Source organism: Apteryx mantelli, chromosome 1 (genome assembly GCF_036417845.1).
Source record: "Apteryx mantelli isolate bAptMan1 chromosome 1, bAptMan1.hap1, whole genome shotgun sequence".
Taxonomy (NCBI): domain Eukaryota; kingdom Metazoa; phylum Chordata; class Aves; order Apterygiformes; family Apterygidae; genus Apteryx; species Apteryx mantelli.
The window spans coordinates 89,832,344-89,855,578 of NC_089978.1; the positions used below are offsets into that span (position 1 = coordinate 89,832,344).

Consider the following 23,235-nt stretch of genomic DNA (forward strand, 5'->3'; position numbering starts at 1 on the left):
ATTGAGAGGAAAGTAGATCACATGCTCCAGAATTCATCTTTCAATTGAGGGATGCTAACATTATGCACTTTGCATAATGTTAACCCCTCATTTTTTTCCACTTTACTATATGACTGCTCTTCAGATCACTACTCTTTACTATGCTTCAAAACATCAGTAAAAACAGAGAAGCAGGACAACTAAAATATTTTCCATTAATTCATGGAGGCCGTGGCTGTCACTTTCCCTCCAAGCAGTGTGATTTAGGAAACCTTGATATTAAGTTCACAGCTACTAAGTTTGATCAAATAAGACACATTTTACCAACTTTAACAGTAAGGTATACCTATATATGAAATCAGTGGGAATACAAGTGTTCTTTAAGTGCTTTTTTCCACCAGGGCCAGAGTGCTTAACAATTTGCATGAGCAAATGTGTTATGTCCATCTTCCTTTTACTCACATGTCCTCAGTAGAAGAGGAAAGTCAAACTTCAGTAGCAGTACTGAAAAGGAGATCAGTTTTTATCCAGCTTCCAACATTTTAAGAGGTATAATCAGAGACTGACCACTATCAACTCACTTTGAAAAAACAGGACAAGAAGGGGATTTCATGAGCCATCTTCCCTTGACACTTAATTCCCAGACACTTAATACAATTCTTTTTTTTTTAATTTGTTCATACACACTGATCAAGCCCCATAGCTATGGGGCTATTTTGTTCCCATTTCTGTTGGAAGGCTGTTCCAGAGCCTTACAGAATCACAGAATCACAGAATCACAGAATGGTTGAGGTTGGAAGGGACCTCTAGAGATTGTCTAGTCCAAGCCCCCTGCTCAAGCAGGGTCACCTAGAGCACGTTGCACAGGATCGCGTCCAGACGGGTTTTGAATATCTCCAGAGAAGGAGACTCCACCACCTCTCGGGGCAACCTGTTCCAGTGCTCTGTCACCCTCACAGTGAAGACATTTTTTCCTCCTATTCAGACGAAACTTCCTGTGTTTCAGTTTGTGCCCGTTGCCTCGCATCCTGTCGCTGGGCACCACTGAAAAGAGTCTGGCCCCATCCTCTTGACACCCTCCCTTCAGATATTTGTACACATTAATAAGATCCCCCCTCAGTCTTCTCTTCTCCAGGCTAAACAGGCCCAGCTCTCTCAGTCTTTCCTCATAAGAGAGATGCTCCAGTCCCCTAATCATCTTTGTAGCCCTTCGCTGGACTTGCTCCAGTAGTGCCACATCCCTCTTGTCCTGGGGAGCCCAGAACTGGACGCAGTACTCCGGATGTGGCCTCAGCAGGGCTGGGTAGAGGGGGAGGATCACCTCCCTCGACCTGCTGGCAACACTCTTCCTGATGCACCCCAGGATACCATTGGCCTTCTTGGCCACAAGGGCACATTGCTGCCTCATGCTTAACTTGGTGTCCACCAGCACTCCCAGGTCCTTCTCTGCAGAGCTGCTTTCCAGCAGGTCAACCCCCAACCTGTACTGGTGCATGGGGTTATTCCTCCCTAGGTGCAGGACCCTGCACTTGCCTTTGTTGAACTTCATGAGGTTCCTCTCCGCCCACCTCTCCAGCCTGTCTAGGTCTCTCTGAATGGCAGCACAGCCCTCTGGTGTATCAGCAGCTCCTCCCAGTTTTGTATCGTCAGCAAACTTGCTGAGGGTGCACTCTGTCCCTTCATCCAGGTCATTGATGAAGAAGGTGAACAGGGGTGGACCCAGTACTGACCCCTGGGGGACACCACTAGCTACAGGCCTCCAACAAGACTCTGCACCACTGATCACAACCCTCTGAGCTCTGCCATTCAGTCAGTTCTCAGTCCACCTCACTCTCCACTCATCTAACCCACACTTCCTGAGCTTGTCTATGAGGATGTTATGGGAGACAGTGTTGAAAGCCTTGCTGAAGTCAAGGGAGACAACATCCACTGCTCTCCCCTCATCCACCCAGCCAGTCATTCCATCAGAGAAGGCTATCAGATTGGTTAGGCATGATTTCCCCTTGGTGAATCCGTGCTGACTACTCCTGATCCCCTTCTTTTCCTCCACATGAATAGAGATGGCCTCCAGGATGAGCTGCTCCATCACCTTTCCAGGGATGGAGGTGAGGCTGACTGGCCTGTAGTTGCCAGTAGTTACCCTTCTGATCCACAGTAACCTTCAGTCCCTTAAGGCTGGCATATATGCCTGAATAAGTTTATTACTGTGACACTGTCTGTATGAATAACATTTTACAGAGACATTTTACAAACATTGTCCCTACTTTGTAGAACCTATAGCGTAACTTCAGTGCAAACATGGCAAGAGGTGGGAACCAAAATGAACTCCCTCGGAAGTGGAGTAAGAGCATAGAGAAAAAGATACACTAAGATCACAGCATAAGGAAGTCTTCAAGGTCTTGTTTCTCCTGGTTCTTTGAATTTATTCTTACAAAATATAGTCTTAAAAAGTGGACTCTGTTGTAGGAAAGCCAGAAAAATAACAAGATTCATCCAAGACACAGTATATAATTATAGGTGCCTTGTTAATCCTTTGTTTCTATTATGGTGGCCTGTATTCTTTGATAATGGCCCTCAGCATTTTCTTTTGGCTATGTTCTTTGTATGCCTGTTGTGTATCATTTTGTAAAAGAGAGAAATCGTACTGTCCGTTCTGGTGCAGGTACTGTACCATCCTGAAGGTACATTTACTACAAATCATCTGCTAACGGAGACGGGACGTGATGCAGAGGCCTCTCGGCAAGAGCCTGTGACACAGTGAGGATGGAATAAGGTTTCTCCTGAGCCACCAGCATCCCCAGGGGACGTAGTCCCTGGGTGCTCCACAGGCAGGAGGCTCACGGTGCCCCACTTTCCCTGAGGGACAGCTCCCGCTCTCTCACATCTTGATTTTCAAGGATCCTGATTACAACTTAACGGAGACACTTGACAGTCAACCTGAGCTGTGCCAGCCAAATGCATATGCCTGGCATAATCTAGTTCAGCTACACGCTGCACTACTATAAAGCCTTACAAGCTGCTTGTTACAGTGCACTTCTTTTCCTGAAATTCTTTCTCATTACCTCTTGGCTTGCCTGCAACCGAACACATGCTGAATTACCTTCTAGCTATGTGTGAGTGTAATAAATACATAACTGCCTTGTGATGTGAACCACCTCAGCACTGAGGGAAATGACCTCTCACGAGCCAACCTTGAGCCAAGACATCTGGAATAAAAAGGCACTTTGTAGCCTCAGTTCCACTTAACCACATTTTTAAGGCAGCCCCCAGGCACACAGCGGGGAGCACATCCCCCAGCGTCTGCCTCTGTGGCAGCAGTGCAAGGTTCCAGGCCTGAAACAGGACGCTTTATTTCTGTTCCAGGTCTGCACCAAGCTAGCCCACCATCAGGCCTTGGGCCAGCTTAGATGCCGTGCAACCCCGTGTCAGGAAATGCCCGCAGAACCCACACTGCCACAGATAAGAGACACCAGATGGGAAATCTCTCCTGTCGGTGCACGGCTTCCTCCTGCAATCATGCACTGAAGCACACACTCTGCAGATGTGTGTATATATATATATATATATATATACATATATATATATAATAGAGAGAGATTTGTGTGTGTGTCTGTGTGTGAGGGCGAGCGCGGCCAGGCTCCTCCCCCGCCGCCGCCCGGGGCCGCGCCGCGCCGCGGGGCCGCGCACTCTCTCGGCGGGCCATGGAGGCGGCGCGGCGGCGGCTGCGGGCGGGCGGCGGGGCGCGGGCCCGACGCTGGGCGCTGCTGGCGGCGGCGGCGCTGCTGCTGCTGCTGCCGCTGCGCGGGGCGGCGGCGGAGCCCGAGGAGCCGCGGCGGGCGCGGGGCGACGAGCAGTGCCACTACTACGCGGGGGGCCAGGTCTACCCGGGGGAGGCGGCTCGCCTGCCCGTGTCCGATCACTCGCTGCACCTCAGCCAGGCCAAGAGTAGGTGCCGGGCGGGAGCGGGGCGAGCCGCTGCGGGGCCGGGGGAGGAGGCCCCGGGCCGGGAGGGCGGCAGCCCTGCGCGCCCGCCGTGCCCCGGGCTCGCCGCACCGCGGCTGGGGGGGGAGCCGCGGGGGGAGCGGGCGAACGCCACATGGCGGCGCGCGGGGCCCGGCGGCGGGCCGTTAAGGGCAGCGGCGGGCGGGCTGGGGCCGTTAACGGCCGCCGTGGAGGGCGGGCGCGGGGCGCGTGCGTGCGTGCGCGCGCGGCGGCAGTGCGGCCCATGGAGGGAGAGCCACGTCAGGCGCCGTGCAGCGGTCAGCGGCGTGGGGAGGGGGGACGGGCACCGCCGGGGGCGTTGGCGGGAGGATCCCGCCCGGCGGAGCCAAAACCGCCCCTCGGCGGTGAGTGCCGCGGGCAGGAGCGGCGCCGCGGCGCCTAGGGAGGCAGCTGCCGCCGGGGGGTGGGCGGGAAGGGGGCGGCTGGGCGGGCACCGAGCCCCCCGGCCCTGTGGCCTTGCCGGCTGCCTGTGCAGGGTCAGCGCCAACAGCGAGCTGCGGTGCTGGTCAGCCTATGGGCCTTAACGCACTGCGAGCTTTGCGGTTTGGTCCGCGCAGAAGTCGCATCTCTCGAAGGTTTCCACAGCTTCTGAATTTCTTCCCCTTTTCCAGCTACATTTGTGGTCATAGTAGTTTGCACACTGCATCCATTTTGTGCTCTGGGGGAGACCGTAGGAAGGTCAAGGACTGCCCAAGGTCCCTTCCAGACTTACATTTTTATCGTGCTAGATTGACAGCTAATTCAACAAGGTCTGCGTTCCCAGAAGTAGGAAACGAGTTAAGAGAAACTCTATAAACAGCATGTAGAAGTAATTGGTGCCCTCAGTGTGATCAGAGGTACTAACTCTTCACATAAAAGGTCACTTGGTTTGTTCCACACCGTATCACACGTTTAATGCACCACATTGCAAACTACAGTTCTTGCAAACAGGATACAAGTTACAGCTGCAACAGAATGTCTGATACTTAACTGAAAGCAGTACTGGCATCTATTTTTGGACTTAGTATAGGCACAAAAAACACTGTCAAACTGTCATGTCATTTAATTACATCATGGCAGATCTAGGTGCAAACATCTTTAATGGAGTTCAGTTAAATGTTCAGTGGCACCTGTTCAAATGGTCACCTGCTCTTAGAAATTTCAGTTTTGTAGAACTGCAAATGGAAAAAAGTATAGTAGCAGTAATCCTTGCTGAGAGAATTTACAGTTTTAAATCCGTTTCCTGTACTGAGCCAGGACAGAACTTCCATTTTAAACCTTTGAAAACAGATGGTATGAAAAATCATGGAAGCCAGCCAAGATACCCATGTAACCAATTTGGGTGTTTTTCCTCTCTTTGTAATATATATTATTACAGCATTTCAGACAAAATTTTTAAACAAAAAAACCACATTCATTTAAAAATGGCCAAAACTGAACATATTTAATTTCTCTTCCTTCTCCCTGCTAATTTGGAGATCAGTTGAAGAGAATTTTTTCCTGCAGATTCAACTAGGGGTATCAGTTTTTGCTAATGAAACAGCATATTTGGAAAAATTGTGGGCAGCTTTAAATAACTTGGACATTAGTCCTTGCCCTTGCTTGAAAATAGTCCCTTACCTTCAAAGATTCAGTAAAAAAGCATTAGAGAGAGGTCCTGAGCTTGAAATCTGATCATCAAGAATTTTATAAAAAGACAAGAGGAAAAAGAACATTTCTTCAAAAATTTTAAAACTAAACTGGTTTTGTCAAACATATCTGCTGATTTTATGTACTCATATTAATGCATCATTTGTGGGTTGTATAAAGTGAAACCAAAGACTGCATGCCCACTTTCAGACACAATGTGTCTGATGTTTTAGGGTATTTTTTGTGATCCTTGTTCTATATCCTCTCTGACTGTATTCTACAGCTACGGGTTGTCCTAAGAAAAGCAAGGAAAGACTAACAATGTAATCATCATCCAGATAATAAAGACTCCATATATTTTTCTCAGCAGCATAATAATTTCCTGGGGCTGTATGCCAATGTCCTTTACATCACAAGTGTATTCAGATGAGTTTTACCTCATACGTTCAGCATACCCTAACCTTTGTCAGAGAATTCACATTATTATGGCCTTTAATACTGAAAATAGTACTTGGAAGAATTTTTTTTTTTTAATTCAAGATTGAACCCTTAAAATAGGAATAGTTAATATTACGTTTCATCCATTTCTAATTGGATTTTTTTTTAAATACAACTACCTCCAAATCACAATTTGCTTAGGAGTTGTAATTTAAATAATATACAGTGCATTTTTAGGCATTTGTCTCTAAATGTGTTACAGCATGTATTTTCTTGTGGTCTTGAATTTCAGGTAGTTTTTCTTGGCCAAAGAGTAACAATATGAATTTGAACCATCCTACGCTGATGATTCACAGCAGTTATTCATAACAAAATAGTATGGTTTTCTGAAATCTAAAATAGTTTCTTCTTCAGTCTAAATAGATGTTCTGTCATCAGCTGGTGGTGGACATTTGATGTATTAAATATGTCCAGATAACATTCATGCAGCCTTCATCATCAGTGAATCAGGTGGCTCATGTATAAGCACAACTTTGTCGAACTGTATATTTTCCATGCATACTGAAATGTGTGTTGCTTCAGCATTCTGTAACCTGGGCCAGCTGTGAACTTTCTAAAGAAGAAAGTTTGTTTTTTTCAGTTGTGTGCAGTACATTATTTTTCACACATAAGTAAGAATAGTTATCCATGTACATGAGCTAGCTAATGAAGAGCTTTGTTTGAACATGTGTTTCATGTAGTCTCTTACTTTAATTTGACTGTTCTTCATATTTCAGTCTCCAAGCCAGCACCTTACTGGGAAGGAACAGCAGTCATAAATGGAGAGTTTAAAGAGCTGAAATTAACAGATTACGAAGGAAAATACCTTGTCTTCTTTTTCTATCCTCTTGACTTGTAAGTAAGACCACTGTAGACATACCAAACTGAGTGCACCTACACTTGACTCATAATTCACTCGTTTTCCTCTTTTTTTTTTTTTTTTAAATTTATTGTTAGGTGAGGGTTTGGGGGAGGGGAGGGGAGAGATGGGAGAAAAGACATTCTTTGCATTTGTACTTTGATCATGCAGTGGTAAGATTGTAACAAAGTCTTTGTCCACATAAATTCTCCATACAGAACAGTAACCTTCCCTCTGTAACATCTAGTCAGTCAACCCTTACATTCTGTATTATGCTGTAAATCAGTTCTGCAAATAGAAGAGAGCATCTCATCTATTTTTTTCAGGCTGTATGAAGGGACATTAAGAGATGGTGTTTTCCCACATCCTGAAAATATTTAACATTCCCCTCCTTTATTTGGAATGCAGTAATTTCACTGGTTCAGTGAAGATGCTTCTGCTTTCTACCAAGCAATCACATTCTTTTCCTCAAAATGAGGAACAGAATAAGTAGTACAGTGACAGAGATGCATAACTACCTTAATGTTATTAAGGGAATGACTTGACTCTTGGCTTTTTACTTTCCATATAGCTTCAAAGACCAAGGAATTGTGATCTTCTTTACCATTATCTCTCTTCTGTAGCAAAAGAAGTTCAAGTTAAAATACTTAAAATAAGCAGACATGCACTACACCAAGAAGTTAGAGTATGTTCCACTAACTTGGCATATCATGCTTAAATTCAGCCACTTCATATTTGAAAAGTCCAGAAGAAAATAATTATAAATACACTTGCGTCCAGATCATAAGCCAACTGTGAGCTTATAATCTTCTTTAGTAATAAACTGTAATTGAGCTAGAATCTGAGGTTGGAGAATTTGTCAATCAGCATTTTGGTGTATATTTGAAGAGGCAATAAAAATAAATAAAAGATGAAATAATTTCAGATAAATTCACAACTTATTTTCCATTTTTTACTTCAAAAAAATCTAACTGCTTTGAAGAAGCTAGTTACTAATAAGTTAAACAGTGAACTTTCTGGATGTTTGAAGAAACTTTGACTTTATTTTTTCTTTTATCTAGTACGTTTGTATGTCCAACTGAGATAATCGCCTTCAGTGACAGAATTGAAGAATTCAGAGCAATAAATACTGAAGTAGTAGCATGTTCAGTGGACTCAAAGTTCACTCACTTAGCATGGTATGTATCTTGTCTTTTATTAAAAATTATTCATGGGTCCATCTTAGCTGAAGAATGGTATCCCCAGATTTATAGCATGTGTAGGTATATCATAATGTATAAAAGCATGATGCCATTGATAAAACTTTTAAAATATTTTTCAGTGGTAAAAATTTTAAACCCTAGTGTGTGAAAGTACCTTTATCTTTGAAGGTTGCTTAATAGGTATTGTTTGAAATATATCATGTCCCAATCCAAAATATTTCAAATACAAAAAAGAGATAAGGATGCAGGTATATGGATGCAAGTATCTGTAAAAATGTATTACACTGTCCCAGTTTATGAGTTCACTGGTTTGCCATGGATGGCATTCATCTCCCCCATGGGCAGAACAAAAAAAAATCACCTCCAGTAAATCCTTCTGTCTGTACTGTTCTGGTTTGTGGCTTAATTTTCTGTAGAGGATATAAAACTTAATGAAGAATACAGCTACATCTCATTTCTTTCAAAGGATCAATACTCCTCGAAAACAAGGAGGTCTTGGACCAATGAAGATTCCACTTCTTTCAGATTTGACACACCAAATTTCAAAGGACTATGGCGTATATCTGGAAGATCAAGGGCATACGCTTAGGTATTTCACTTTGTTACAGTTCATTTTGTCTTGTTGGAGTAGAACATCTTACTATACAGTTAAAGAAGCATTTGAAATTTTTGTTTTATGCTACCCATTGAGCTGTATGCATTATTATCAGAGTGGCTGGTACTTTTTCATGTGAAATAGAGGGCACATCCCATGATCTTGTTTTATGGGGTATTAGCAAGTCTGCAGCCAACTTGCAGCATGTACCTACAAAAGATCTTTCCTTCTCATTTGCACAATTCAAAATGTTTTAACAACACATGCCAATTATTTGTTACCATTGCACAAAATAATTTGCATTAAATAACTTTCATATGAAGCCTTCCTTTAATACTTGAAAATACATGAGGACTCATCAGTGTGATTGGGATCATAGTAGCCCCACACAGATGCAGACATACTCTTTGTTAATGAACTAAGCAACACCAGGAAGCGATATTTTTGTAAAGCAAGAATAGTTTTTACTTGGGCATTCATGCTCAGGGACAAGATAAATGCTGAAGAACACAAAAGAACAGCTATAATGAGCCTGAACAGGGGTCTAAGTTGACATCATGTTTGACAGCACTCAGCAGCAGATGCCTAGGGCAGGGCAACACAACAGTGAGAATTCCCCAGAATTGCTGTGATTCAGGGACCTCCCAAATCCAAGTGAAGACAAGACTGAGAGTAACGAATGGCCTATTTCTTTCATAAACTTTACCATTTGCTTTTTGGATCTCTATAATATCTTAGCATCTGCCACATCCCAAAGTTTAGTTTTATGTTCTGCAAAGATGTATCTCCTCTTCTGTTTTTAACTTGCCCTCAGCTCATTTTATTTGATACCCCCCCAGATAAAAAATACCAGGTAAGTAGCATTCTAAGGTGGTGTGTATTGTATTGTATGGTGTTTGCAGAGATCAAATTCCTCCCATCCAGCAGACGTAAAATAGTGTGTGAACACAACAGTGTAATCAGTTCTGTTTTCTAAAAAGAGAAATTTATATATGTTTTCACAGAGGCCTTTTCATTATTGACAACAAGAGAATCCTTCGACAGATCACAATGAACGACCTTCCTGTTGGGAGATCAGTGGATGAAACGCTTCGTTTAGTACAAGCATTTCAATACACAGACAAACATGGAGAAGGTGCTCTTTAAAATATTTTTATATTAGAAATTGCTTTACTTAGACTGGAAGGTGTTTTTGTAGCTTTTTGGAAGCAAGGTACTCAGTATCATCAGAGAGTAGAATGATGAAGTATCTGTGAAGTGTTTTGATTGCCCTGCTTCAAGATTTTGTGGGCCTGGTTCCTCCCCAGGTTGCCTCTGGTGTAGTAATTTACATTTTGCTTTACACCTGTGTGAGAATGCAGAGCCTAAAGCATTTCTTAGTCTGAATTGAGGTATATATCTTTCCACAAGCATAAATCTGCACAATATATGAGGCACTGAAGAATCAGGTCCAATATTTCAGTATACCTTGGCAGACTAGGATTGAGATGCACAACATGGCAGTCCTTGTCCCATGTTATTTGCTGATGATGATCTGTAACAAATAATTGAGAATGCTTCATGTCAAGAAACATGTTGATACTGTGAAAGTTAGATTACCCGTTTTCTTTACAAGTGCTACAGGGTGATCTTCCCTTGACAAAGCATTTCTCACTGACTTCAGGTCATTATTTTGTCCCAAATAGGGCTGTATTCCCCCCTGCAGTTCAGCCACAGGGTGAACTTTTTACATATCTTTAAATAATGAATTTAAATAAACACATTAATTATTTAAATTAGTTATTTAAATATTAATACAGATGTTCAGCAGCTTAACTTTCATTTCAACTAGATTTCACTTGGCATTTAAAAGTATCTTTATCTGAAGAAAGATATACAGCTACAGTTTACCTATGAACAGAAATGATACAAATCATCATACTTTGCTGTACAGAATTAGAAAAGATAAATGCCGATACTTAGGCTACAAACCTTGTAGTTTTCCAGTAAGGAAAATGAGTCTCTCAATTTAGTTACAAATTAATCTTGATCTATGCAATGTGTTTCCAAAGTACTAGATCTTTTTCAGTCTTACTTGCTATCTCATCAGCTTTTGCATGAATGCTGAGGCAAGCTTCCCAAGACATTTTGTTGGATTCTTTGCACAGAGCAGGAGGAAAAAATCATTCACAATTCCTGAATTGCATTTGCAGTATTTTGTATGGCAGGGTGCTTTAAAGCAGTGTAATATGGCGTAACTCAGGGGCTAAAGCCTCACAGAGAGAGCTGTGAATGGACGTGAGTTTCACCCAGGAACATGTGACTGCACAGGAGGTCTCAAGGCTCTCTGAAGCAGCTCAGCCACACTGCATGCTAACCACATGCTATAATCCTTGTATTCTGGGCAAGGCTTCAAATAAAATCACTCAGTCTCTAGTGGAATCTTTGAACTGATTTTCTTGCTTAACAGATTTTCCCTGGCATTGGTTTTAAAACAAGCTAGGTCTCTATGTTGTTCACGCGCATTTTATCATGCAAATTCTGTGTCCAACAAGAATAGGTGTTAATTTTCAGATATTATTTTGCCAATACTTTATCTAGAAGGGCATGAGAATTAAACCAAGATACAAACATCCATCCAGAGATACTCAGTTTTCAGTTAATGGAAGTGGTAGGTGGTAACAGTTATGAATGTGTTACTGACACCATCACATGTATAAAGAAAATCGCATATTTAATAGTTGCAGATATTTACACACTATGCTTCTGTGCTGTTTTACTTCCAGTTCAGAGAGTGATATTAAAGATGTCCAAAAAAGCGAGTGTGTGTAAAAATATTTACTTTTACTAGCTTGTCTTTTTTGTTTTCCAGTTTGCCCTGCTGGTTGGAAACCTGGCAGTGAAACAGTAAGTCGCTATTTGTATTTAAATCCTCCTACTATTAGAAAACACCCAGTTATCATTTCCATTAAAGTGAAACACAGAATTGTTGCAACTTGCAGTGAGGTGATAGTATCAGGAAGGTTGAGTGATGTTAATTTTTATTAGGAATGTTTCAACTATTAGTAAACTCACAGTTACAGCTTTTGGATTACTACCTATTTCATACAGAAAAGCTCATTTTTCTTAAAAATAACTGAGGTGATAGGTCAGACTCAGAGTTTTCAAGTTCCTCTAATCAGGCGTGAACAGTTCTTGATCCACTAACTGATCGCTGCTCAAGAGAGTTTTGGTTATACACATGGAAGTTGAAAGAACAGGAAAATGTCCAGAGTCTAACCTGTCGCCTCAGTTATTTGTCCATATAAGTATTAGGTGCTGGGGAGTCTTGACTGAGGATCCTAGGCACTACCCAAGTATAAATGATGTTCACAGGCTGCTGTAGGATTTTTCACGGAGGCAGTGTGACATGGCCAGAACTCTAAGAAAGCACCGCTTTGCTGCACACTAGCTCTTGTTACTGTTTCCCTACATGTGACTACAAGCAAAAGAGGAGGCAGGGTTCAGCTAAACACTCATTGGCTTCATTTATGTTCTGTGGGCTTGGATTGAGCCTCAGGAGAAAAATGGAACTTTTACTAAAGGTCCAAGCTGCCTAGTTTAGATGAGATCACTGTCATTTATGTGGCTTTCACAGAGATGTGGTTTTCTCTGAACCATCTGGTGATGACAAAGTATTGTTATTTATTTAAGAGCTGGCTTTAACAAAAAAGTGGGTCCCAGCAGCCTCTAGTATACATTTTAACTGACAGTAAAAACAGTGGAATGTTAAACTAGTTTTACTTCCTGGCTGTGAAACTTTTACAGGATGACTGGAGGCTAGGAATCACATCCTTTGAGCTAGCAGAGGTTTGTCTCAGTGGGAAAAGCTGGATATTAAGATTTTAAGATGAAAGAGGGCTGGCTGGCCTAACAGATACATATTTTGGCAATGGAAGTTCGGCCCTCCATAATCTAAATAATACTGTAACTTCATATTATTTACTACATTTCTTCTGAAAACCAGTCTTACAATGCTGAGATTACCAGGTCCAATACTATCAATTTAAAGCGCTGAAGTAAACACATAAGCTGTTCTCTTTCTTCTTTATGGAAAAAATGCAGATAATTTAAATAGAGTAGTTCAGACACACTTGCCTGAAGATACTTTAACATCTGTAGCCATGTTTTCTAAACGTGTTTGATTTGATTAGATCAAACCAGAGGAAGCCATGAGAGTGTGGTGGCCAAGGGAAGAACTGTAAGTAAATTCTAAGGCACTTGATTATAGATGTTAATTTATTATAATACCTTGCTTTTGAGGCAAGCAACATTGATGTATGTGCTTTCAGCTGTCCGGACTCTTCCTTTGGTAGGCTGCACTCTCTCTTCCACCAATTAAACCTTTCTGCTCTTAGGCATCTATAGAGATAAACAGTAATCTAGTGTGAGGTCAACTGACAAGTAACTTTCAGATGTTGTTTGTGGGTTGGCCTTAACATCATATTGTGAAGTACTGTGTTGTTTTGGCTTTATAGTACATCATATCTATGTGATATTGTTTTTAGACTAACATTTTCTTTTTCTTTCTTTCACAGATAATACCTGATCCTGCTGGGAAACTGAAGTATTTTGATAAACTAAACTGAGGCTCACTTCTGTTGAATTACATAGGTCACATTCAACTTGATCTTTGCCAATAAAATTTCATTAATTTTGTTACTTTCTTGAATTTGGCTAATACATAACGACAGTAGACCACCATAGCTCTAGTAGCTTAAATAGGAGCTGAACTAGCTCATTAGTTATCAGAGGGTATTCTTGTGAAATACATTTATAACATGTTTACCCTGCCAGTATTGTTTAGATGCTTGCTTTTCCCAAAGCATACTTTCCTTAGCATCTCAGGCTTAGATTCATGAGTTTCACTACTGAGAGATTGTTTAATTTCCGCAAAGTCTTGTCTGCTTGGTCATATTTTAGCAGCTACAGCTAGCAAACAGCAACTTGGTTATGGTCCATTAGACCACACTGCAGAGGCAATAGTAGCCTGAAGCCAAAAATACAGTTACGGCTGCTGAATTATATTTCTAGTTTGCCTGAAGTTGGAAAATGCTTTTTTCTTTAAGCTATTAACATAGTCTATGCTACATTAATCAGTACAACTGCACTGAAAAAAATTCAGCTATGTCAGTTCATGTAATTCAAGAGTTGAACCAGTAATTTTTTTCTCACACATTTGTAGTTAATGTGCTGATAAGATCACTTCTGTTTCCCATGGGCTGTATTTTCCCTGGTCTTACAGTATTACAGACAGACATACTAGTTATTGTTCTGTGCTGCTCCACGTGTTACCATGGCTCCTAGTTTTAAGGGAGTAATTGTCTTTCCCAGGATTATTATTGACATGTCCAGTGGCCATCAGAAACTTTTGTGGCTCATGTACATGAATTTCTTCTTTCAAAGGATAACATCACCTTCTAAGACATACCTAATCCTTACCTTCACCAGAGATCCCTTTTATAATAATGTCTTTTTCTTGCCCTCCCCACCTCTCCCTCTTTTTAACATAATACTCTATGCAACTGGAAAAACAGTGCCTGATACCAGAAATCAGTGTCAGCCCTTCACCAGGATTGCTGTGCCCTGGTCCATGAAAAGGCCACAGATGACGTGTCCTCCCTGCTCTAATCCAGTATCGCTAGCTACCACACCTGCACACCATGCTCCGGAGAACTCCATTCCCCCTTTCCCAGCCAGTTCATATACCTTCCACGTACATAGATGCTTCAGTACAGTTCTGCAGAACTAGATCAATAGATGCATTTTCACTGTAAAGTTACTTGATTGTGTAAACTTCAGTGAGTTATGAGCAGCTCTTTAGTAGCTGCAGGTTGAGGGTAGAGGCTGCTGCTTGATTTCTGCTTCAACTCTAATACAAATGCTCAGGGCATGCATATGGCAGGCAGAACTACTGCCACAGCAAGCATAACTCCACCAACCCCAGATATAAGAGCCCTGATGGTAATTTAGCTCCTGCTCAGAGATCTGGGGAGAGCAACGCCCGATCACAGCCACAGTGCAACGGAGGCAAAACAGGTACCTGGAAGACATGAATGCCAGAGGCTGGTAATGCATTGCTCCAGCCCCTGCAAACTCAAATACCAGAAAGCCAGTAAGAGAGCCAGTTTCTCACATAACTGGGCTGTAAATCAGCAGCTCAGGATTTTGTCTACAGCCTTTATCAATCCTGAAACACCAAAAAATCATCAACAAAGAGAACATTCAAATAACTCCAAACGACTCCAGCGAGACTAATGCAGGCCCAGCTACTCCATGGATATTCATAAGCAGCCCAGGGCACAAAACAAGCCCTACATATGTGCCTCTCTTAAAAATAGCTCTGTGCTCTTGTTTAGCAATACAGTACAAGTACTTTGCCTGCCTTTCAGTCCAGTAACTCTCATTCACATCTAGTACTCCTAGCAGCCAGGACGTTTGTTCTACTAAGCCAGCAAATGAGACATTATAGAGAACGCGAGAGGAGTTACCCCCCATACTTTGAATATACTCCAGCCTACTGCTCCTTGCTGAGCCAGGCAGGTAGGAACTTAGAGTAACAGAACCACAGGCTGTGCCACTGCAGCGGGTACAGCAACAGCATCAAACAAAAGCGGGCACTGAAAGCTGTACGAATCCCAAGCTGAAAAAGGAAAATAGGACCAAGAACACTTACTGACTGAAAACACTGATGCAGTCTGCACACCTCTGAAAACAGCAGATTTATGTGTGCAGCTGTACAGCCGTGCCAAATTTAAAGGGCTTAGCCCTCTAAATGCATACAATAAGGAATGGCTAAGGAATTATTTTTTAAAAAGCAGTTCAAAAGGAATAAAAAGTCTTAAGGAAACAGTCCTTAAGCAAAGACCTGAGTCTCCATGTCACCGTATATATTTGAAAGGAAAGAGTATTTCTATGGAAAGGCAGAATGGGGTTTTATAGAGATTTGGATATGCTGGTAGGGAGGTTTAAGAAGGAAAAGATGGATGAAAAATACAAAAGTACTGGTGTTTGAGGAGAGAGATGTAAGAGTTGGAGAGTGGTGGAAACACTGGCAGAAGCTCAGTTACACACTGCCTCCAGGAAAGAGTGGGAAAACCTAAAGAGGGAAGATGAGAACCTTGAATAAAAGATGAGATTGGAAACTTCAAAAAACAAAAGGTTGAAGTCTGTGGTGCTGGGGTTGTGATTAGGATCTGCAGAAGTGGGGGGGTGGGGGGGGTGAAGCCAAATTGAGGATCTGGCCTATCATCACCTTCACCACCTGCTAAACCTACTGCCCTTCTCTTGCTCTAGAACTTCCTGGGCAGACTTGGTTTCAGAGCTCCCTGGGATACCATGTACCATTTAATGGTATCAGCTGATTTTTATAATATCCTCCATCATGTAGCAGCCTGACTAGCAGATCTAAACAGTACAGAGCTTCCTCGGGTTTTTGTTTCCCTCTACTCTAGGGAAAAGTCAAGGAAGGAATGACAGAAAGTAGAACTAGAAACTAACTATACACAAACAGAGCAAATAAAGCTCTTGAAAGTATAGAGCCCTATTCTGATCTGACTTTTGCTGGAAGGATCTGACATTTGCTGGAAACATGTATTGTGGAAGGCATGTTTGAGGTGAACAAGGACTTTTGCTCTGCCCGTCATTGACATGTATATACCTGATAAACCCAATAAAATAGTAATAAATTGATAATGTAACTTTCGTGATGATGGTGATAGCTACATCAGAGGCTTAGGTGGCTGTTTAATTATTTTATATAATCAGCACGTCAGGGTTGAGATCTTCCAGCAAAACCAGCAAGAACAAATTAATTCCAAAATCAGAGTCTAATAGTAACCACAATCCTGAATAGGATCATCCAGCAAGCAAACAGAAGTTTCAGGATTTGTTTTGCCCTTCCGTGTTTTAATTAACAGACTGTTGCAATTTTCCTTCTAGTTCCTATCTCAAATTCTGCCTCTTATATTAAGCCCATATAAAATATGTCTGAGCTGAAGGAGAGCCACTGGGAGGCAAAAGGCAAGATGAATACTTTAGTAACGCATACTGTCCACAGTTGACAAAGACTAGTTTCAATTAACCAGCTAAAATTAATTCAGATTCATAGCGATAATGAAACACTGAGGCAGTAACAGAACATACTCACCTCATCTACATGCACATTACCAGTGCTTGCCTATTGCTTGAATTAGGTGTTTCCATGGTCTTGTTAACATACCTGGGTATGTTTTATGTACAGGTGTAGGATCAACATGTTCAAATAAGCACAAGCAGGACAAAAATTAAAATCTTAAAAAGCTTTTAGGCAACAAATAGAAGTGACATTATCTCCTAAAGGAAAGAGCACCCACCAACAAACCTCACTGAAGTCCACATTGCACTGGACATCTGTAGCATTGCCTGAAATATGACGCTTTCACAAATTTTGGTGCACAGAGTTGAATCTAAGAACCTGACTTCCAACAGCTGATTTGAAAATACTGATCCACATCACAACAGCCACAGATGAACTCAGACTGGGCAATGCCATCTGCAATGGTCACTTACAAAATGGTAACTGAACAAAAGACATAGTGGTCTGTTCTTCAAGTACTCTTCATCTGAGATTTGAAGTAGTGGAAGAATTAAACCTCATAAAACTCTGCTTCCCAAACCCTGGGAAGTATTTACAGGCCTCTCTTGGAAGTGCATGAAACACAGATGCATGAAACTGCCATTTTGAACCTGTCTTTTCAAAAGGCAAAAAGGACAAAATTTCCAGGGCTCCAACTTCTTCCAAACATAATAAAAGCTCTCTTCTGAGCCCACGCTAACTGGCAAAAGGCTTTTCCGTTCCATGGACCACTTAGATCCAACAAACTCTTCAGCAAAGAGGCTCCTTAACATGTATTGTGGAAGGCATGTTTGAGGTGAACAAAGAACTCCTGGAAAGCAAATAATTACTAGCAATGAGACTGTCTGCCTTCAACTTTCACTGCCATTTCAGGCAAATGACTCACACTCTTGGACTGCTGTCTCAGCTGTAAAAGAAAAGCTTTATAAAGTGGTGGTATCTGGAGGTGAAAGGCCACCTCTCCAAGTACAGAGGTTCTACCTTTCAGAAGAAGTGAACCCCCTTTGGGGCTGGTATTCCAACAAAGCTATCTTACCAAAAAACACCGGCAGATGGTGCCCAAACCACACGCTGATGCGCTGCCTCCAGCTCCCCAGCCAGCCAGCTCTGCCAGAGGCTGGGGTCTGACTTTCTGGAGATGCAGAGCCCTGATGCTGTTTTATTTGTGTTGCCTGTAATAAGAAGCTCACTTTAAGCAGCATTTAATTCTTGATAGCCTCTGCCGGAGGCCCCTCCACCATCCTGGAGAACACAAAAAGCCCAGGACCCAGAGGGGGGAATCTGGTCCCTGCTCCAGGACTGCATTTTCTTACTGAAGTGTTACAAGATAAAATAAAGGAGCTACCATGTGAGGGACCAGAATGTGTAACTGTTCTTACTGAGTGCCCCAAGCACCAGCCCCCAGAGCCCCGCTCCATTGCTCCAAGGGTCTCCCATTTCTGCTATGTAACAGAAGACACAGAGCAAGGAGCAGCCTCTGGCCAGAAGAGCCTCCAGCCTCCTGGTTAGGATGCCCTGCTGGGACGTGGGGCGCCCTGCAGTCAGAGCAGCACCAGTATATTTTATATGCAGGTATTATCATTATGCCCTCCTCCAACTACGCCTTCAACAACAGCAATCAGCAGCCCTGTGCAGAGACCCTGCGCTCAGCCTGCCCCTACCCTGGGCCAGCTGAGACAGCGAGGACTGCCCAAGTCCTGCGTCCCCGCTGGGGCTCAGGCCAGGCCAGCCCTGGGCATGTGCTCCTGGCTCTCTGAGCCCCCAGGGACCATCAAGGACCCAGGAACCCAGGGAGTTTTCCAATCACAACTGCAAACTGCAGGCACTCCTCAATTCCTATTGCAGACACTGGGAACATTTACTGGTTTCAGGCCCAAGCAACTTGCCCAAGGTTATGCACAAAGTCAGTGCCAGGGCAAGAAACAGAAGCCAAATACACACTGCTGCCCACCAAAGTCTAGTTAACTACTTAAATCACAAACCACCCTTCTTCACAGTTAGAAAACACCATCATGTAAATTGGAGCAAGCTGGTGTTGGGAAAAATCTAATAAACTCCTTCTACTCTGAATTAAAGCAACCACATTAATTACAATCCAAAGCTTCATAGTTCATCACATCACTAACCCTGGAGCAAAGCTTTGTGTTACTTCGCTGCCAACCCCTTCATGAAATCTGAATATTTATTCTTTTCTTTTCCTGTTAGCTAGTCCCTAGCCCAAGATGAAATAGTATCTCACACACCTAGTTTAAAATCTGTTCAGAGGAGGACCAGCAATAAAAGTCTGTCACCAATAGATACTGACAAAGAATGAAGAGAACATACAGTAAAACCAATGAAACATGCAGTAATTTTACAGTTCCTGAACTAAAACCCTCACACTTGCCAATGCTGTCATAGCTTCAAGAAATTTCTTCCTACAATGCTAAACACTGCTACTTAGCTGCAAAAGAATGAGAATTTGAGGAGGGATTACTAAAAGTTCTTATGGTATTTTTTATTAAGTCATTTTTAATCATTTTATTTTTGACACAGAAAAATAAAAACATCTAAAACAAAGTACTATGGGAGGCAACTTAGCTCACCAATCTCACAGAATTCTCCTTATCCGTCATTGTTAACTGAAAGGGTTGGGGGCGGGGCAATCCAGCTGCTAGAATTCCCCCTTCCTTGCTGCATTCCAAGACATGATGGGCACAGAAACATTTACTTTCCACTAGTCATAGCCAGTTACACAGATATGTTAGCTATAAACAAAAAGATTTTCTATTAACACATTTAGCTTTGTGTGGTAATGGTTAGTTACTTTATAGCACTGAGGGGTTGGTCATTAAGTTGCAAAATAAACCTAATAATAATTACTATGTTAAAATATTTTAATTCTGAATATGAGATTTAAGAAAAACTAATTTTATATCACCCATGAAAGCATACAGAGATGTACATAAACAACATTCCTCAAATACAGATATCCTTAGCCTGTACTCAGAGACGGAGCCAGCTTGGAGTTACCTTCCAAGAATAAAAATACATGAGCACATATTCTCTTTCTTTTTATTACTATACATAGTTTACATAGGTTTTATATATATATATATGTGTGTATACACACACACACATATTCTGTATGGCTGTACGTACATTTCTATAGTTAACTGTGATTGTTGTACATTCTTAAGATATCATGAACTTTGAAAACACACATCCTTTTAAGCATCTTCTTTTACTGGATTCATTTTCTTCACTGTGCCCAGGGAGTTTTATGTCATGCTTTCCTCCCCACTATGTTATCTCTTTTCCTCCTTTCCAACCACTTTCCAAAGGATAATTTTAGAAATTATGATAACTTCATATTTAAATATAACTGAAAAGGCAGCAGAGGAAGAATTTGATACTCATTTAACTTATAATTGCTATGCAAAAGTGACCCGTGTAGGACCCCTGGGCCAAAGCTAAAAAAACTATATAGTCAGAAGTAATAGATAGTTCTGAGACAGATGTCTCAACTTCCTGCTTTACTGCTTTCTTTGAACACCCCAGTGATGCATACAGCAAGGGAGGAAGAAGCTGGGAGAGAATTTCCGTTCTTTATTTGTGTGACCAGTCAAATATACTCAGCTTCCAAAGAGTTTTAGAACACGAAGAGGCAGAAAACAGAAAATACACACACAATACATACCCAGAGTTTCATAACCATTAAAGAAAAGGATTATAAGATCATACAGCTGCATCAGCAACAGAGTGTGGCTGAAGAAAGGAACTCGATATAAGGAACAGGGAGCATGCTATCACTGCAATGCATCAACCCAATCTGTATCAAGTAACACTTTCTCCATTGGAAAGCTGCCTAACACATGCAGCAAAATCTTAGAAGGGAAAAGTCAATGCATAACATGCGGGTTGATGGAACGCTCATTCCCCTTCCATGAACGGCCGTCAGCTTTTACAAGCCATGAACTTCACGCTATCGTTCCAGCGCCAGAGGAAGCTGCTCCTAATCATGAATTTCTCAAACTTTCCTACTTTGAAATAAAATCTCATCACATTGCTTTATTTTATCAACCTGCTTCACACATCTTTGCTGAGTTGCATCAAATCTACCTGCTGCTTCCCCATTTTGAAGATTTTAAACCTGTAAGGGACAGCTGAGTCTATTCTCCTGCACTGTAAGACATGATAGTTCCTCCATTTAACCTATTGCTGAGCCCTGCTACTCTTGTTTGGGTGTCTTGATCACACAGGACATCAGTCTTGATTTGAAGGTATCAGAGATCCAATTTTGTGATTGTGACTGTCCTTCACAGATAAACTTGACAAGCTTTAAAGTAGTGCAATACTCATACTCCATTACAGTCCACCCCTACATAGGAGTGGTATAGCTATTCCCTCATAGGAGAGTAACAATTCTCTCACTGTTCAGCAGCTGACTTGGGAGCTGCTCAGCACAGATTCCCTGGACCCCTGACTCCTGCATCTATCAGATACAACCAATACCATTTTAGCATTTTCCTTTCTCTGCTCCCAACTCCAAATAAACCAAAATGTTTCGCTCCACAATGCCCTTTCCCAATCTCAGTCAGATCCCTACTCTACAGACCGTCATGAATAATTCATTCAGGAAAGCACTTGCAGTTTTAGCAACAAATAAACAACAACAACAAAAAGTTTTACAAGAGACTGGCAGAACTGCCTGTATGCAAACAGAATGCCAGAACAGCCCATCTGGCCATTTTATTTCATTACAAAAACCAAGCTCCCCAAGGGAACAGGAAACCATCCAAAACAGAAGCTGCAACAACCCTGTAAAATCCCAGATGATGGAAAATGCCTGCTTGCATATTATGTACACGCTAATATCGCGTGCACACTCTAATAATTTGTGAGCTTCTGCTGCTGTCCAGATGCTTGTGTCTTTGTTAAAAACAACAAGATCCTGAACCTAATTTACACATTAATGTAGGTCAAATGGCTTCATCTGTGTTTATCTACTTATTGCCCATATTTTTCTGATAGAACTTCTACCCCTTATCAGAGAAACACAGAGGGGAACTATCTAGGGAAATAAGGCAGATGGTGACAAGACAGCAAAGGTGGTAACAAGATCTCTCAAAGCAGACAGACAGAAGCTTTCTAAAGATTAAAATGGTATTTTTTCCAGCCTTTTTTCCTAAAAGAATCAGTGTGTTGAAGTAGATTTCTAAAAAAAATGCTAGTAGCAGAGACTAAGAAATCCACTTATAGGCAAATACATAAATAGTGCTAAAAAGGAACTTTTTTTTTTTCCCAGTATGGCAGGCACCTGTCTGGTAGTCATCTCTGGCGACAGCTCTCTTTCAAAGACAGCATGCTGCTATGCTTTTGATGCAGCATTCAGTGCCTCTCAGATTTCTTTTACGGTTGCAGTGAAGTGTCGCTTTCCATCTAAATACAACATGGACTCTGAAATAACGTGAAGAAAAGAGATAATACACTATTAACTTAGTATCAATAATGGGCAACTACAGAGAGTGGCAATATTAAAGAGCAATCCAAAATGCATTTGTTTTGTCATCAAAGCATACATGTGCTTTGCCATGAAATGCTGTTAAATTATTCAAATGTCAATAGTTCATCTCAGCATTTCATTATATTCAAACAGAAGGAAAGAAAGTCTTCTTTTCCACAGAATTATAATGAAAATGCATTAATTGGATACTTGCCTCCATACGTTTTGGGGACAACCCGTGGGACCTCCTTTTCTGATATAAATGTAAAATGGAAGATATTGGTTGTCTGGTGTTCTCTGGTATCTGCATCATAAACCTCACTGTGTACTCGAACCTGGATATAGTTTTTTTCTGTATAACAAACCTACATGGTTAAGACAGGAGGTACAATTAGTAATTCATCATTGGCACTGAAAAACTGAAACAGGCTTTGTTTTACTGCTTAACAAGAAAAGTCACACTCTCTCACAATGCACTGTTCATTATCAGTGATTAAGAGAGATAATATGAAGGGTAAGTTTTTCTGCTCTTCAAAAAGAAACCAACTCCTACCTGTGCAGAAAGCAGTAGTAAGGAGCCAACCTCAACTGGCCTCTGAAACATGATATCATCAACAGATACGATAAAGGGTCTGGAACCCCTGAGCAAGAAAAAGAGAAATTTGCTCTCAAGAATAACTAGGGTGCTTGGAGAAACTGAAGCTATTTCCCTGTCGGCCTTTTAATGACTTTTTTTTAGAAAATAAGTCTCAATTAAATACAGGCCACAGGAATTGCTGAAGAATTATGCCATCACCCTAGACAAAAATAACTGGAGGAAACCTCTCTTATATGCATTCAAGTACACACTCCTTTAGGACACACTATGGCATCACTGCCTTATGCTTGCCAGGC

General features: G+C 41.8%; 2 protein-coding genes across 11 annotated transcripts in view; one reads left to right on the forward strand and one right to left on the reverse strand.

Annotated features, from left to right (window-relative positions):
• Positions 1-3,680: 3,680 nt before the first annotated feature.
• PRDX4 (peroxiredoxin 4) lies at positions 3,681-13,402 on the forward strand. The gene is made up of 7 exons (XM_067297260.1): positions 3,681-3,924; positions 6,804-6,921; positions 7,987-8,103; positions 8,594-8,716; positions 9,727-9,857; positions 11,574-11,608; positions 13,279-13,402. Exons 1-7 carry the CDS (start codon positions 3,681-3,683, stop codon positions 13,327-13,329), a joined length of 819 nt encoding a protein of 272 aa, XP_067153361.1. The 3' UTR covers positions 13,330-13,402.
• ACOT9 (acyl-CoA thioesterase 9) overlaps positions 9,864-23,235 on the reverse strand; it is a 34,135-nt gene continuing 20,763 nt past the window's right edge. For 8 of the 10 annotated variants that reach the window (XM_067297219.1, XM_067297211.1, XM_013951963.2 and 5 more), the window contains 3 exons: positions 22,895-22,982; positions 22,556-22,706; positions 19,333-22,295 (listed from right to left, as the gene is read on the reverse strand). In XM_067297219.1, the coding sequence (XP_067153320.1) occupies positions 22,237-22,295; positions 22,556-22,706; positions 22,895-22,982 (298 nt within the window). In that variant the 3' untranslated portion in view covers positions 19,333-22,236. Of the gene's footprint in view, positions 10,257-12,991; positions 13,103-19,332; positions 22,296-22,555; positions 22,707-22,894; positions 22,983-23,235 lie in introns of those variants that run through there. The other 2 variants (XR_010884296.1, XR_010884297.1) reach the window with 2 other exon arrangements.